The 15,531-nt window shown below is 43.2% G+C and overlaps 1 protein-coding gene across 2 annotated transcripts in view; it reads left to right on the top strand.

The window, feature by feature from the left end:
- The first annotated feature begins 1,369 nt into the window (after positions 1 to 1,369).
- Positions 1,370 to 15,531, top strand: part of CERS1 (ceramide synthase 1) — a 65,895-nt gene continuing 51,733 nt past the window's right edge. Inside the window, exon 1 of one of the 2 annotated variants that reach the window (XM_081959966.1) lies at positions 1,370 to 1,662. In XM_081959966.1, coding sequence (XP_081816092.1) covers positions 1,441 to 1,662 — 222 coding nt within the window. In that variant the 5' untranslated portion in view covers positions 1,370 to 1,440. The remainder of the gene's footprint in view (positions 1,663 to 15,531) is intronic. The other variant, XM_081959965.1, reaches the window with a different exon arrangement.

Here is a 15,531-nt window from a genome sequence, read left to right as displayed (position 1 = left end):
CAACAGTTCATTTAGTGACTGTTTGAAGTTACAACGGCACTGAAAAAGTGACATGACCATTTTTCACACTTACGACCATGGCAGTATCCCTATGGTCACATGATTTATATTTGGATGCTTAACAGCTGGTTCACATTTATGACGGTTGCAGTGTCACAACAAGCAACGTCAATGGGGAAGCCAGATTCACTTAACAACCATGTTACTAAGTTAACAATTGCAGTGATTTACTTAATAACTGTGGCAAGAAAGGTGTAAAATGGGGCAAAAATGGGGCAAAACTTACTTAACAAATTTCTCACTTAAAGACTTCCAGTGTTGGGGCATTCACAACTTCTGGAGGCAAGCTGTTCCACTGATTAATTGTTCTCACTGTCAGGAAATTTCTCCTCAGTTCTAAGTTGCTTCTCTCCTTGATTAGTTTCCACCCATTGCTGCTTCTACCCAAACTATTGGAGAATAGTTTGACTCCCTCTTCTTTGTGGCAAGCCCTGAGATATTGGAACGCTGCTATCATGTCTCCCCTAGTCCTTCTTTCTATTAAACTAGACATACCCAGTTTCTGCAACCGTTCTTCATATGTTTTAGCCTCCAGTCCCCTAATCATCTTTGTTGCTCTTCTCTGAACTCTTTCTAGAGTCTCCACATCTTTTTTTTTTTACATCGTGGCGACCAAAATTGGATGCAGTATTCCAAGTGTGGCCTTACCAAGGCATTCTATTTTTCCCGAAGCTTAGTCGGACTCTTAAACTGAAGAGGGCAGTTAGCCAAACCCGAAGCGTCCTTCTTCCCCTCCCAGTTCACACGTCGCTCTACAATCAAAGTCTCCGGTAGGCAGGTTGGCTCGTACCTGAACCCCTCCGCAGGTTTCGCATCTCTCGGGAGGATTTCGGGGCCGGAGAGCGTCTTCCCACGAGAACGGAGTGGATTCCCCTGCAGCCGCTGGGCAATTGTGGGAGACCCAGGCAGAGCAGATCATCTAAATCCGATTTAATCGCGGATTTTCCTCTTGCGTTGGAGTTGAATTAGCAGCAGTCCGACGAAGGCATAAACGCGCATAAGGCAAGGCCGCCTTAAATCCAGGAGGATCTTGAGAAGGAACCGCGATCAGCCTCGCCGCTTGCAGGGGGCTGCGATCCACCCGCGCCTTTAACTCGCGAGTCTGCCCCGCCGGGGCTCTTTCGACAAGCGTGTTCCTCCAAAACGCAGGTGTTGCCGGGCGCCCTCTAGCGGTCGCACCCCTCGGGCGGCCAGGCGGGCTTCGCTTTTTTTCCGCTGGTTCAGGACCTGCGCTTGCGCAGAGCGGCCCCGCCGCTGTTTCCAGCTGCCAACAGCTGCTGCGGGACCGGCGCGCGCGCTGATGGGCGGCTGCAGCAGGAGGCAGCCTTGCACTTGCCGCTGGTGCTTGCGCGACGAAGCCGCGAGCGGCCGGGGAAAAGGATGCAGGCGGCCGAGCCTATGCCGAGCTACGAGCAGCTGGTGCGGCGGAGTTACCGGAGCCTAGTCGGGGCGCTGCGGAGCTGCACAGATTGCGGCTGGGAACTGTCCCTCCGGACGTGGGCCGAGAATGCCCAGTTGGCCTGGACGGAGGCGCTGCTTTTTCTTCTTTGCGCCGTCGGTTGGACTCTAGCGCGCAGCGCAGCCTCTCGCTACCTCTTTCGGGTTAGTGGAATCCAGATCGAGGAAGGCAGGCAGGAGGGGGGATTTTCTTTCTTGGGGGATGTTATCCGAAAAGCTCGCTGCATTACACTGCAATTTGCCTCGTTGTGTGTTTGTGTTGGGGCGGGTGGGGGGAAGGACACTGCAAGGGAGCCAAGTTGGTCCATGCTTGCAATAGCCCGGGGAATCATTTTATTGAATTGCCTTTTGGGGGGAGAAAAGGCTGCCTTGCCATTTTTTGGTTGTGTGTGTGTGTGTGTTGAAATCCGTCCCTGCACCATGTAAAGAGATCTCTTATTTTGGTTGCGAACGAAGCTGGGTTATTCACTGGGAGCCTAGGAATTGGGGGGTGGGTGGGTTGCGTATGTAGTGTGCGTATCTGTGTAATGCGTGCAGAGAACCGGGTAGCAAGGATATTGTGGGTCCTTGCGTTGTTTTTGCTCGGAGGGGGAGGAAATCGGCCTTTGCCGGCCGTGCACGCCCGCCTGTGAAGACGGGGCGAAATGAGGTTGGGGGGGGGGGAGGACAATCAAAATCGGCCGTGTCATTGCATTTCAAGATGGGGCGCGGGGGGGTGTATGTGGAGAGAGAAACCGAAAACTGCGGAGTGCGTGCGAGGCTGCGCAACGAGCCACCGGCTCGGCTTTGGCGAGAAAGAAATGGGCCGTTGGATTGCATTGGTGGTTTTTTCCCCCTCTCAGAATTGTGGGAAGGGGAGGCGGTGGGCCGAAATCCCAATTTTGCGCGGCCTGAGAAAGAAAGAAATGAACGTTAAGCGACCTGTCACTTTGTGCGTGTAAGCAAGAGAATGCCTTTTTGCGCATATATGGAATGGGCCCAACTGGTCACCGTGTTGTGTTGCTTTGGTAAAGTGGGAGAGGGCAGAGAAAGAATCAGAGGCCTTTTTGGGGGGGGGGGCAAGGTCTTGGATGCTGGTAGGTATGAAGTGCTGTATACCCTTCACTCAAAAGCCCTTAGCTTTCGGTCCAGATTTTAACAGATTAACAGTTGGAAGGGACCTTGTAGGTCATCTAGTCTAACCCTCTCCAAGCAAGAGACCCTACACCATTTCTGACAAATGGCAGTCCAGTCTCTTCCTTGAAAGCCTCCAGTGATGAAGCTCCCACAGCTTTCCAAAGGCAAACATTGGTTGCTTGTTCTCACTGTCAAAAAACTTCTCCATATTTCTATATTGAATCTCTCCTTGATCAGTTTCCATCCGTTAGTCCTTGTCTGCCCTTGGAAAATAGCGTGTCTCATTTGGTCAATTTAGCAATTAGGATTGAAATAAGCCATTTTTCTCCCAACCTCAATAAGTTCAAATTAAAGGTTAGGGTTCCCCTCGCACGTATGTGCTAGTAGTTCCTGACTCTAGGGGGCGGTGCTCATCTCTGTTTCAAAGCTGAAGAGCCAGCACTGTCCTCCGTGATGTCTCCGTGGTCATGTGGCTGGCATGACTAAGCGCCAAAGGAGCATGAAACACTTACCTTCCCACCAAAGGCGGTTCCTATTTTTCTACTTGCATTTTTACATGCTTTCGAACTGCTAGGTTGACAGAAGCTGGGACAAGTAATGGGGGCTTACTCTGTTAGGCGGTGCTAGGGATTCGAACCGCCGAACTGCCGACCTTTCTGATTGACAAGCTCAGCGTCTTAGCCACTGAGTCACCGTGTCCCTGTTCAAATTAATTGGGGTTTAATCTGTCGGGTGGGATTATTTAGAGCAGTGTTTTCAACCTTGGCAACTTTCAGGATGTGCAGACTTTAATTCCCAGAATCCCCCATCCAGCGTGAGGAAACCACTACTGTAGTCCAAACATTTTCCTTGGTCAATTTTAATCCAGATTTCCCTCTATACTTTAGAGGGGGAAAAAACATAAATCAGGAAATAGCAATACTGATTTAAAACGTCCTTGTAAAACTCCTAGTGTACAGAACTGGGACCTAAAAATGGTGACTGACAGGAATCAGAGAGTTTTGCTCAGGCCTGTTACAGTTTTTAGCAAGGCCAGCAGTAGTTTTAAGGTACCAGGCTAGAAACTGGGAGACATTTTTTGGGAAGGTGATCTGATCCAGGTGTCTCCAACCTTGGCAACTTTAAAACTTGTGGACTTCAACTCCCAGAATTCCTCAGCCTTTGCTGGCTGAGGAATTCTGGGAGTTGAAGTCCACAAGTCTTAAAAAGTTGCCAAGGTTGGAGACCCCTGATCTGATTCTTCATTGCAGAAGGCCTACCTCCTGAATGAGATGTGCTAGATCAGACAACCTTGATATTCAGGTAGTCCTCACTTAGTGACTGTTCAATGGTGACAAAAAAGAAACTTTGTAACAACCATCCTTGCGTTTACAACCTTCACAGGTCTGTAAAGCAAAGAGAAGCTGAAGCAAGATTGTAAACAGTTGTGGCTTCACTTTCAGACTGCTTTGTTTAAGGACCAAGTTGAGGGTCCTAGTTGTGGTCACTAAACAAGGCCAGCCTGTATCCCAGTTCAAATTTACTTGATCGTGAAAGCCACGGTTTCATGCTTGATTTTCTAGGTGGACATATAGAAAATAGATATATAAATTCATTTATTTGCTGCCTTTATTATTTCTACAAGTAAGGCAACAAATACATCCAATACACTTTTCTCCCCCTATTTTCCCAACGACATCCCTGTCAGGTGAGTTGGGCTGAGAAAGAGGGACTGGCTCAAGGACACCCAGCTGGTTTTCATGGCCAAGGTGGGACTTGAGCTTATGGCAGGGGTGTCCAAACTTGGGAACTTTAAGACTTGTGGACTTCAACTCCCAGAATTCCCCAGCCACCCATGCTGGCTGGGGAATTCTGGGAGCTGAAGTCCACAAGTCTTAAAGTTCCCAAGTTTGGACATCCCTGGCTTATGGTCTCTTGCTTTCTAGCCTGGTGCCTTAACCACTAGACCTTTAGCCTACAATCCCATTTTCGTACTCCCCACTATTCTAAATGGACTAATTAAACTAGTAATTAAAAGCAGCTATCCCAGCGGATGGAGGCAGCTAGTTGACCTTGGTTGAATTTAAAAGATTCATCAGGATTGGATTTCAGAGGACAGGAGACCACTAAGGAAACCCCAAGAGTATATTGTGTACATTGGTGGTAATGGTGGCCCCCATTGTTGCCAATTCCTCTCTCTCTTCCACACAAAACACACAAATACAATTATAGAATAGAATAACAGAGTAGGAAGGGGCCTTGGAGGTCTTTTAGTCCAACCCCCTCCTTAGGCAGGAAACCCTACACCACTTCAGACAAATGGTTATCCAACGTCTTCTTTAAAATTTCCACAGAAGTTGTGAGCACTCACAACTTCTGGAGGCAACTTCTGTTCCACTGATTAATTGTTCTAACTGTCAGGAAATTTCTCCTTAGTTCTAGGTTGCTTCTTTCCTTGATTAGTTTCTACCCATTGCTTCTTGTCCTGCCTTCAGGTGCTTTGGAGAATTATGGTTGATTCATCTTTTCTGATTCCCTTTAATAATAATTTCTTCATTGGAAAAGGTGGCAAAAGTCCAGAAGTGGGCTAATACCGATTCAGGCTGGTACCAATAGTTCTGACCAGTGACAGGAATCTGCCCCAGAGCTATAATTGCCGTGTGTTTGACGCCGCCCACATGCTCGCATTTTCAGTCTTGGGCAAACCGATTGTTACAGTATGTGATCTCTGCACAAGGCCGTGATTCTTTGCCTTCCCGAAACATAACAAAGTATGTGATGTATTCCTGCTGAGCATAAAGGCTGCTCTGAAGAAGAGCAGATGTGGAGAATTGGAGAAGAAGGTTGAGGGAAGCGAACGATTCTGGAGGATGACAAAGAGAAAATGCAGAGGAAACACCTAGTCAAATTCCCCCATCTTTCTATGGCGCCTGGCTGGGACTCGGCTCTTGGCCCAGGCAGAGAAGAGAACTGGTTCCTTAAGGTAGAAAACCTTGCTTAGTGGAAAGGAGGGAGCAGAGACTATAGAAGTATGGCATTTCTTACATGCCCACAACTAAGCCTGGAACATTTGTGTAGGAACGAGCCTCTAATTGCTGCTGTCGGATGTTGACCTTGGATAAACCCCTCCAGTCTGAACCTACAAGGAAGTTCTTGGGTTGGACCGCTGGAGCTCCTGGCCTCTGTTTTGGTTTTAGCCTCTGTCTCTAAATGGTTCAAGGCACTAGGGAGAATGAACGTCTCTGCATCTTAAAAACAAACAAACAGTGTTTGCTTTCTGTTCCTCAAAAGTCATCTATCCACAGAGGTGGCTGGTTCAGACCAGTTCAAGCAAACCGCTAGAAGAGATCGTGGGTAGGCTCCCCCACCTGCCCTGGCTGTATTTTTTGGAGTATAAGACTCACCTTTCTCCCCTCCCCCCCAAAAAAGGGTGAAGATGTGGGTGCGTCTTATACACTGAATACAGCATTTTTTGGCCTCCGGAAACCCCATCCCCTTCGCAAAATTGGATGTGCAGAGGGTTTGGGAGGCCTGCAAAGTGCTCCTGGGGGCTGGGGAGGGTAAAAATGAGCAAGTAACGCCCTCCCAGCCCCCAAGAGTACTCTAAAAGCCTCCTAAAGGCTATGCATGCCCTTTTTTGTCAAAAAATGGGGCCATTTTTGTGAAGAAATGGGAAATCCTTCAGGTAAATAGGAGGAAACTCTCCTGTTATCAGTGAAGAGACTTAGCTCCTCGCTGGATTATGGGTTAAAAAGAAAATTAGAAAAACTCTGCCCTAAAATACATGGACTATATGGTTCTTAAATTCAAACCAGTAGTTTGAATTCTAACTCGGTTCTCCCCCCCCCCCCAATGCATCTTGTGCAAGAAAACTGAGATTTTGGGGGAAAAAACAGTTTCACTTTTAAATGTCTGCAAAAGAGCCTGACACTAATTATTAGTGAGAGAACACAGGTAGCTTTTTCTTAACCTAGTTAAGGGAGAAAAACTGGAGACATAGCTTTCACTATTTGACACTGCGGACCCAGAGTAGAGGAAGTCTTATTAAGTGACTTATTCTTCACTTCCCTGAATTCGGTAGCCAGCATGGGGAATTCTGGGAGTCGAAGTCCATATATCTGAAAGTTCACATAGTTGAGAAACACTGGTCTATCGTTACTGCATGTTGCTGCCTTTCAGGTATGTTGAGCTACCAATCCCATTATTGTCAAGCACTATAGAGCAGGGGTGTTAAACTCAAGGCCTGGGAGCTGGAGCCGGCCTGTGGGGTGCTTAGATCTGACCTGCGATGCTGCCCTGGAAAGAGCAAGGAACCAGCCCGCGATAGCTCTGCCTTTGAAAATGGCTGCCCTCCCGAACTTCATTTTCACAAGCAGAGGATTGCCAGAAGCCGTTGCAGCAGGGGGTTTTCTGGATAACTTCAAATCAGAAAGGTTTCTTTGCAAATATTATTCTATTAGCCTATTCAACTTATTATTGGGCTCAAGAATTTAGGTGATATTATTGGAAGCAGAACCCAAATTCAGTGTCACCTAGCAGAGAAGCCTTTGCTGTGAGTGATTGGTTAAAATTTCTCTGATGTAATGGAAGAATAGACTTTTGAAAGCTTCTCCATGATCTTGGAAGGAATAAAGCAGATGAGAGTACTGTATTATATTGGTTTTTAAAAATAAAATATACATTTTTTTAAAAAAAGCCACCTCATTATTTGTTTCCCCATGCTGGCTGGTGAATGCTGGGAACAGAAGTGCACATATGCAAGAAAACCACCAAGCTTAAAGAGCGTCAAGGACCCCTCATTTCATCCCAAATATTCTCCATTAATTATACCTGTACATCTTGAGAAAATAATATGGGAGAACAGCTGTTGGAATGGTTCAAAAGACTTTACTTGGTCGATTTGAATCTAATTTCCCTAAATATACATTTAAAAAATAAAAATGGATAAGCAAATAGCAATCTATATACATAAAAATGGATGTGAGTGTTCCAGCATAAATCTGGGACGCCTCCAGCAATTCCAGTCAAACTTGGTATACAGATTACTTAGACAAATACTGTGGGAGTAAGACACCCCTAACATCCCTGAGGGTGTGTGTTCTGTTAAGATGCAGCCTGTTGTGCCTTTAATAGGCTGCATCTTCTACTGTACTGCCGTAAAATGGCTTCTTCTGTACACTGCAGTGGCGTTGCCATGGTAACGGCTTCACAGTACTCCACAAGAGGGCTCCCTCTGGTAAGGGGGAAAATCCAACATTATAAATTATGTTTGGTCTGGCCATTTCCCCCCCTATAAATAAATACCCGGGCAACACCGAATTATCGGCTAGTGTTTATTAAAAATAAACAAAACAGATTAAGCCACCAGGCTAGGAATCAGGAGGCAGTGTTTTAGTTCTGCCTTAGCTACAAAGCCAGCTGAGTGATTTTTGAGCCAGTCACTCTCACTCAACCCTAAGAAGGAGGCAATGGCAAAACGCTTCCAAAAAAAAAAAAAGAGAAAGAAACCCTTTCCCTAAAATATCACAGAGACTTCTTCAGGCAGTCTCCTAGAATCAGGAAACGGATTTGAAGACATGCACACACAAATCTAATGTCATGTATTTTTGGCAGTTGCTGGAAAGCAAACCCAGACACTCACAGGAAGGTGATCTGGGAATCTGATCCAACCCTACAGAATACCCAATTCAGAATAACAAAATAGCAGAGTTGGAAGGGACCTTGGAAGTCCCCTAGTCCAACTTCCTGCTCAAGCAGGCAACCCTATGCCATTTCATTTTTAAAAATATTTTTTATTTTAAATACAAATAATACAAACAGTACATATACATCTAAATACAAAAAATAAAAGGAAAAAATGCAAATATTACAGTGCATCCCCCAGAGACCATTCCCCACCTTATATTTTTTCTTCTATAATCTATAACAATTAAAATATATACAATATATTCCACTTGTGCCCTTATCCCCTCCAAAAGAACATATATTCTTGAGTAGATTTATTCCCTTTGCCCTCCGCCAACACTGTTTTTATAAAATCCCCCCATATTTCATATATGATAGCAGTGTTCCAATATCTCAGAGGTTGCCACAAAGAAGAGGGAGTCAAACTATTTTCCAAGGCACCTGAGGGTAGAACAAGAAGCAATGGGTGGAAACTAATCAAGGAGATAAGCAACTTAGAACTGAGGAGAAACTTCCTGACAGAACAATTAATCAGTGGAACAGCTTGCCTCCAGAAGTTGTGAATGCCCCTTTAAGAAGATGTTGGATAGCCATTTGACTGAAACGGTATAGGGTTTCCTGCCTAGGCAGGGGGTTGGACTAGAAGACCTCCAAGGTCCCTTCCAACTCTACTATTGTATTATTGTATTGTATTATTTCATTATAATTGTTTGCTTTAATCATCCTTTTTAAAAATTGAATTACTGTTGTTAATTTATCATTTGTTGCCATACTCTAAATTTCATTATACCACCCTATGCCATTTCCAATCTCTTCTTAAAAACTTCCAGTATTGGAGCATTCTCAACCTCTGGTGGCAAGTCGTTCCACTGATTAATTCTTCTAACTATCAGGACATTTCTCCTTAGTTCTAGGTTGCTTCTCTCCTTGATTAGCTTCCATCCATTGCTTCTTGTCCTGCCCTCAGGTGCTTTGGAGAATAACGTGACTCCCTCTTCTTTCTGGCAGTCGCTTAGATATTGGAAGATTGCTATTGTATCATAAATTCAGATACATTTGATCACCAAGCCTGAGTTTCCCAAATTGATTTGCAAAAGGAAAAATCCAGATTTATCTTTTTTTACTTTGCAGAGAAATATCGTTCCTGTTAGCCTATTCAATTTATTATCAGGCACAAGGACGTGGGCTGCATTATTGGAACCAGAACCCAAATTCCATCCAGCCTAGTTCGTGAGATTTGAAGCTTTTAAATAAATTATTTATGTGGTGGGAACGTTGAAAACTTTGGCTAACAGACAGAATAAAATATCACATTCAAAGAAACCACCCAAGTCGATGGAAATGGAAAGCTTTCTGTGGAGAATTTGGACCTGCAAAATTTCCAAGGTCACAGCTCTGCTTATATGGCCTTGAGAGAAAGCCGAAATCCTCATAGGTCACTTTCAGTATAATAAGATTACTGATGCTTGAAATAAAAGCTTTGGTATCATAGAGAAGAGCTGGCACTGAAGCTTCTGCCTCTGAATTATCACTTAAGCTCCTTTGATATCATGGAACAGTGGTCACTCACCGGTGATCCGCGAGAAAATGTTGGTAGTCTGCAGAAAAATCTTTGCATTTTTGCATTTTTTTATATTGCACTAAATCAGGGATGCTCAAGCTACAGCCCATGGGCCAAATACGTCCCACCAAAGCAATTACTCCCGCTTGCTGACGGGATAGGGTCCTTCAGGCACTTAGCTTGGCTGCCTTAGCTCCAGCCCTTCCCTCCCTCCCTCCCTTCCTGGGAGTCCAGGCGCTTCAGTAAGAAACTTCAGCCGGCCTCCTCAAAAGAGTTTGCAGGGGGGCAATCTAGCACCTGGACTGGCTACAAGACAAGCATTCATTTTTGGCCATATTTGGGATTCCTGGCTGCAATGGACAGCAAACCTAAGGATGACCCTGGGCGCTTCTCTCCGCTAACAAGCGGCCAAGCTAAGTGCCTGAAGGACCCCATTGCATCACTAATTCATATTAGTGGTCCACGGGATTTAAAATTACGAATTTAGTGGGCCCTGAGGTCCAAAAAGTTGGTGACCCCTGTCATAGAAGATATTTCATCAACCTCTTCAAAACCTCTGCCCTGCTTTTGGAAGAAAGGAAGCCTACATGTAGCCCTCGACTTATGATCACAATTGAGCCCAACATTATTATTTTTTAAATAATTTTTATTTTTATTTTTTATTTTCAAAACAGACACAACACATCCTTCGTTACATACTGTAGAAAGTGTATCGGTTACAAAAAGGCTTACGTGCATCTCTTCCACAGTCAACAAACATAATTCATATTAACTCAAGTATTTTAACTCAGATATTTATACATGTTACCATCATCATACCTCCATTTTCATTTGACTATAATTGTTTAAACATCCTTCATCATAAAATATACCAAGATTTAATACATAACCACATACTGGCATTTCATTTACTATTTTTAAAATCCTCCAATAACACTGAATCCTTATGTCCTATTCTAGCTAAACATCCATAATATTTAGTAACAAAATTTTTTCTAATCCTCCTTTACAAATCACTGTTTACAATTTACATCCAGTTTCCTTATGATGTACCCATACATATATATACTGTATATACGTTGTTATCATTATCCCTCCTTTATTTGACTATATCCCGTATCATAACATTTCCCCCCCAATAATCAAGACTTAATTGTATCTAATTTAGTTTTTTTTATTAACCTTTATATATAATCCAAAAGGATTTCTAATCTTCCTTTCATGGGTACCATTCAATAGTCATATCCCATTATTACTTATCATAACACTACACATTGTATACATTATTATCATTATCAATTATTTATTTAACTATATCTATTGTCACTAAATTTCACTAAGTTTAACTAGTTTTAAACTATACGCTTCCATCTATCAACCTGTATCTTTCCAGTAGCAAAACAATCTCATATCTTCTGCCATTTGTGGTGTCAGTCCTCTAATCATCTCCTTAATCAACTTTGTATGGACTCCTCTTAGCAACTCCTTGCTTATAAAATCTCTCATGTAATTTCGATGCCCTTCTTCTGTTTCCTTAATCAGCTTATCTTTGATTGTCAGTAGTGTTATCAATGATATTGCTAATAAAATTTCTCTCTTTAAAGCCATAAATTCTTTTGTTTTTTCTTCTTCTGTATCTTGCCATCTGGGGTAGATTTCCCCTCCATTTAATTCCTCTTTCAATATTCTACTCTTTCCATTTTCAGAGACAAGCCAATCACCATAAATATCAGCAATTTTAATTTCTTTATATTCATTTTCCTCTTTGATTTTTAGGATTTTAACCACCACTTTTTCCACTTGATAAACATCTTCAACTTCATCATCATATTTTGCTGTTAGATGCACTAAGTCTTCCAACTTCTCTATCCTCTCGTGTGTGTTTGATAATTTCTGTATTTCTGAGAATAACTTTTGCAGACTTAAAACTTCTTTCTTCTGTTGAAATTGTGCCATTATCTCCAGCTAACAAACACTGCTGCTCTAGCTTAGAAGGTTTTAACAAGATTAAGCATAGATTCACAATAACATTTCATTTTCACCTTTCTCTGGTTAAAGATATACTTCAAAGGGACACCTGTATGCTTTTCTTCTTATCACTCTCTATAAACAAGCAGTGAGACACTGAAGTGCCAAGCCAGGATAATCAGTGAGAAAAATAAAAGTGTTTCGTTTCCAATACACAAATATCCAGCCTCCGAGTAGCAGTGTTATTGTTGCAATGTTGCAATTTTCTTTGTTTCCTTTTGTATCTTTTTTGTATTTCAAGTTTAAAAAAAATCTGATTGAATGAGTTAGAAGAACACCCACAGTAATGAAAGAGGAGAATTTTAGTCCATAGGTTACAAAGAATACTAAAAGAAAAAAAATAGAAGAAAAAGTGATCCATTCGTTTTAAAAGGCTTGCATAAATTCCATTCGTGAAGATAGCATTTAAAAAGTAAGATAACCCACTGTCCAAAACCATTCCAAATTTAATTCCTCTGCTTATTTCTTCTGTTCTCCAATTTAAATTAATTTTAAGTTTTTTATAGGCAGTCTCTCTTAAAATGGTAAAAATTCTTCACCAGCTGGAAACACTTTCTCTTTCCGTATCCTTCCATTTTGGAGCCCTCCCGACTTCATCAGCCTAATGGCTGGATTTTTTGTCGCCGTCTTGAAGAACTTCTCTTGGATCGATCAGGGACTTTGCGATGTCCCTGAGATCAGCAAGACTTATTCTTCCTGTTCACCGTCTCTGTGGGACAGTTTAGGTCTGTTTGGACCATCCAGCGGCAAAAGTATCAACTGCGATCTCAGAGCATTGAGATCGCATGTCGTCTCGTCGCAACACTGGCTCCTCCTCTTCAGAGCCCAACATTTCTGTTGCTAAGTGAGGCATTGGTTAATTGAATTTTGCCCCATTTTACGATCTTCCTTTTCACCATTGTTAAGCGAATCACTGCCGTTTGATAAGTTAGTAACCTGTTTGTTAAGTGAATCTGGTTTCCCCATTGACTTCGCTTGTTAGACGGTCGCAAAAGTGGATCACATGATCCTGGGACACTGCAACCATCATAAATATGAACTGATTGCCAAGCATCTGAATTTTGATCACACGATTATGGAGATGCTGCAAAGGTCATAATTCTGAAAAATGGACGTAAGTCACATTTTCCAGTGATGTTGTAAATTTGAAAGGTCACTAAATGAACTGATGTAAGTCAAGGACTATCTGTATTCCACAATCTGTATGTGAGGACTATAACTATATTGGTGGGAAAGTGCAGGTAGCCCTCAATTTATGTTCACATCTGGGACCAGAATTTTAGTTGCTAAGAGAGACGGTTGCCAAATGAGTCATGTCTGATTTTACAATCTTTTAGCCCTGCTTGTTAATTGAATTACGGCAGTTGTTAAGTGAATCCTGCAGTCATTAAGAAAATCCAGCTTCCCTCATTGCATTTGCTTCTGAGAAGGTCGCGAATGGCTATCACATGACCCTAGGACACGGCAACATATGCTGGTCGCCAAGCATGCCAGTTTTAATCATGTAATTGTGAGGATGCTGTGATGGTTGTGAGTCATTTTTTTTCAGTGCCTTGAAACTTTAAAAGCTATCTAAATGAATGGTTGCAAGTCAAGGATCACCGTATTTTTAGAGTATAAGACGCACCGGAGTATAAGACGCACCAAGGTTTTGAAGAGGCAAATTAAAAAAAACAGGTTTTTGCACTCTGCAAACTTCCCAAAAACAGCTCATTTTTTTGCAAAAGCGGGCCTGTTTTTCCCCCCAAAAAAGGCCTGAATAGCCTTTAGGGGGCTTGCAGAGTGCTCCTGGGGGTTGCCCCCCAAAAAAACTAGCAAAAGACGGTCCGCTTTTTGCAAAAACGGGTCTGTTTTTGTCAAAAGAAATTGCATGCATAGCCTTTAGGAGGTTTATACAGTACTCCTGGGAGCTGGGGGGGCAAAATTGAGCAAAAAACGACCAGTTTTTCACTCATTTTTGCCCTCCACAGCCCCCAGGAGCTCTGAAATTCAGTGTATAAGACGCACCCTGATTTTCAGCCTCTTTTTTGAGGGAAAAAGGTGCATCTTATACTCAGAAAAATACGGTACATGTTGGTCAGAGATAGGTAAATGGCTATAAAATCAAATTCATGTGAAGGATGCCAATATTTTCCTAGATGCCCGGCTGTCAATGGATGACCATGTGACGGCCGTGGCAAGGGGGGCGTTTCACCAGGTTCGCCTGGTGCGCCAATTGCGTCCCCTATTGGACCGGAACGCCCTCCGCACAGTCACCCATGCACTTGTGACGTCCTGGCTGGACTACTGTAATGCTCTCTACATGGGGCTCCCCTTGAGATGCGCCCAAAGGCTGCAGTTGGTTCAGAATGCGGCCACGCGGGCAATTGTGGGAGTCTCTAGGTACTCCCACGTAACACCTCTCCTGCGTGGGCTGCACTGGCTACCTGTGGCTTTTCGGGTGCGTTTCAAGGTGTTGATTATCATCTTTAAAGCGCTCCATGGCACAGGACCTAGGTACTTGCGGGATCGTATCCTGCCCCATACATCCCTTCGGCCGATCCGCTCTCACAGAGAGGGACTCCTCTGGGTGCTGTCCACAAGGCAGTGCCAGCGGGTGGCACCCAGGAGTAGGGCCTTCTCTGTGATGGGCCCGACCCTCTGGAATGACCTCCCCCCGGACATCAGAACAACTACCGATCTCCGCTCCTTCCGTAAGAAGCTTAAAACCCACCTGTTTAGTTTAGCTGGCCTGGCCTAATCCCAGTTTAGTCCCTCAATTCTGCACTTTTAAATTTTTAGGGGTTGGTTTTAAGTTGGTTTTAATTTTTACCATCCTGTACAGCTTTAAGGTTTAATTTGATTTTAAGTGTATTTATTCTTTGTATATGATTTTTAATGTGGTGCCTGTACACTGCCCCGAGTCCCTTCAGGGAGAGGGGGCGGTCTATAAATCAAATAAAATTGAAAAATTGAAATTTGTTTGATGTATTTAACACTTTATTACAAATATCTGTGCAGTCCACATGTGGTTTTATACCACATCCCCTCTAGTTTTCTTACAGGTGGGATGAGTGTTTAGAGGACTAATTTTCTATGTTTTCCTGTCGTACCTTTTTTTCATTTTAAAAACCAAATCAAGTTTATCGCAACCATGATGGAGCTGGATTTGAAACCAGTCTAAGGCCTTAAAATGATGATTTTAAATAGATGTATAGAAGAGGAACTTTAAGAGAAGTAATTCCATATTGCATCCCGATAAACAAGAAGAGTAGCAATCCGTATCTTGTCGCTTATTTTAATTTATAAATATGGCAAGCAATACATTTTTTAAAATAAAAATCTATTTTGTTGTTGTTAGTTGCAAAGTTGTGTCTGACCCATCGCGACTCCATGGACAACATTCCTCCAGGCCTTCCTGTCCACTACCATTCCCCAAAGTCCATTTAAGCTCACACTGACTGCTTCGGTGACTCCATCCAGCCACCTCATTCTCTGTCGTCCCCTTCTTCTTTTGCCCTCAATTGTTCCCAGCATTCAGCTCTTCTCCAGTGAGTCCTTCCTTCTCATACTAGTGTTAAAAGATAGTACGCTTCTGACCTCATGTTTTAAGCGCAGCTGTGCCTAAGCACTAGAAACTTATCTCCCTTTGTAAAAACAAGTGT

This window comes from Natrix helvetica (assembly GCF_964273705.1).
Source record: "Natrix helvetica genome assembly, chromosome: 1".
NCBI lineage: Eukaryota > Metazoa > Chordata > Lepidosauria > Squamata > Natricidae > Natrix > Natrix helvetica.
The sequence above is the reverse complement of the archived record's forward strand: the minus strand, read 5'-3'. Positions and strand labels throughout refer to the sequence as shown.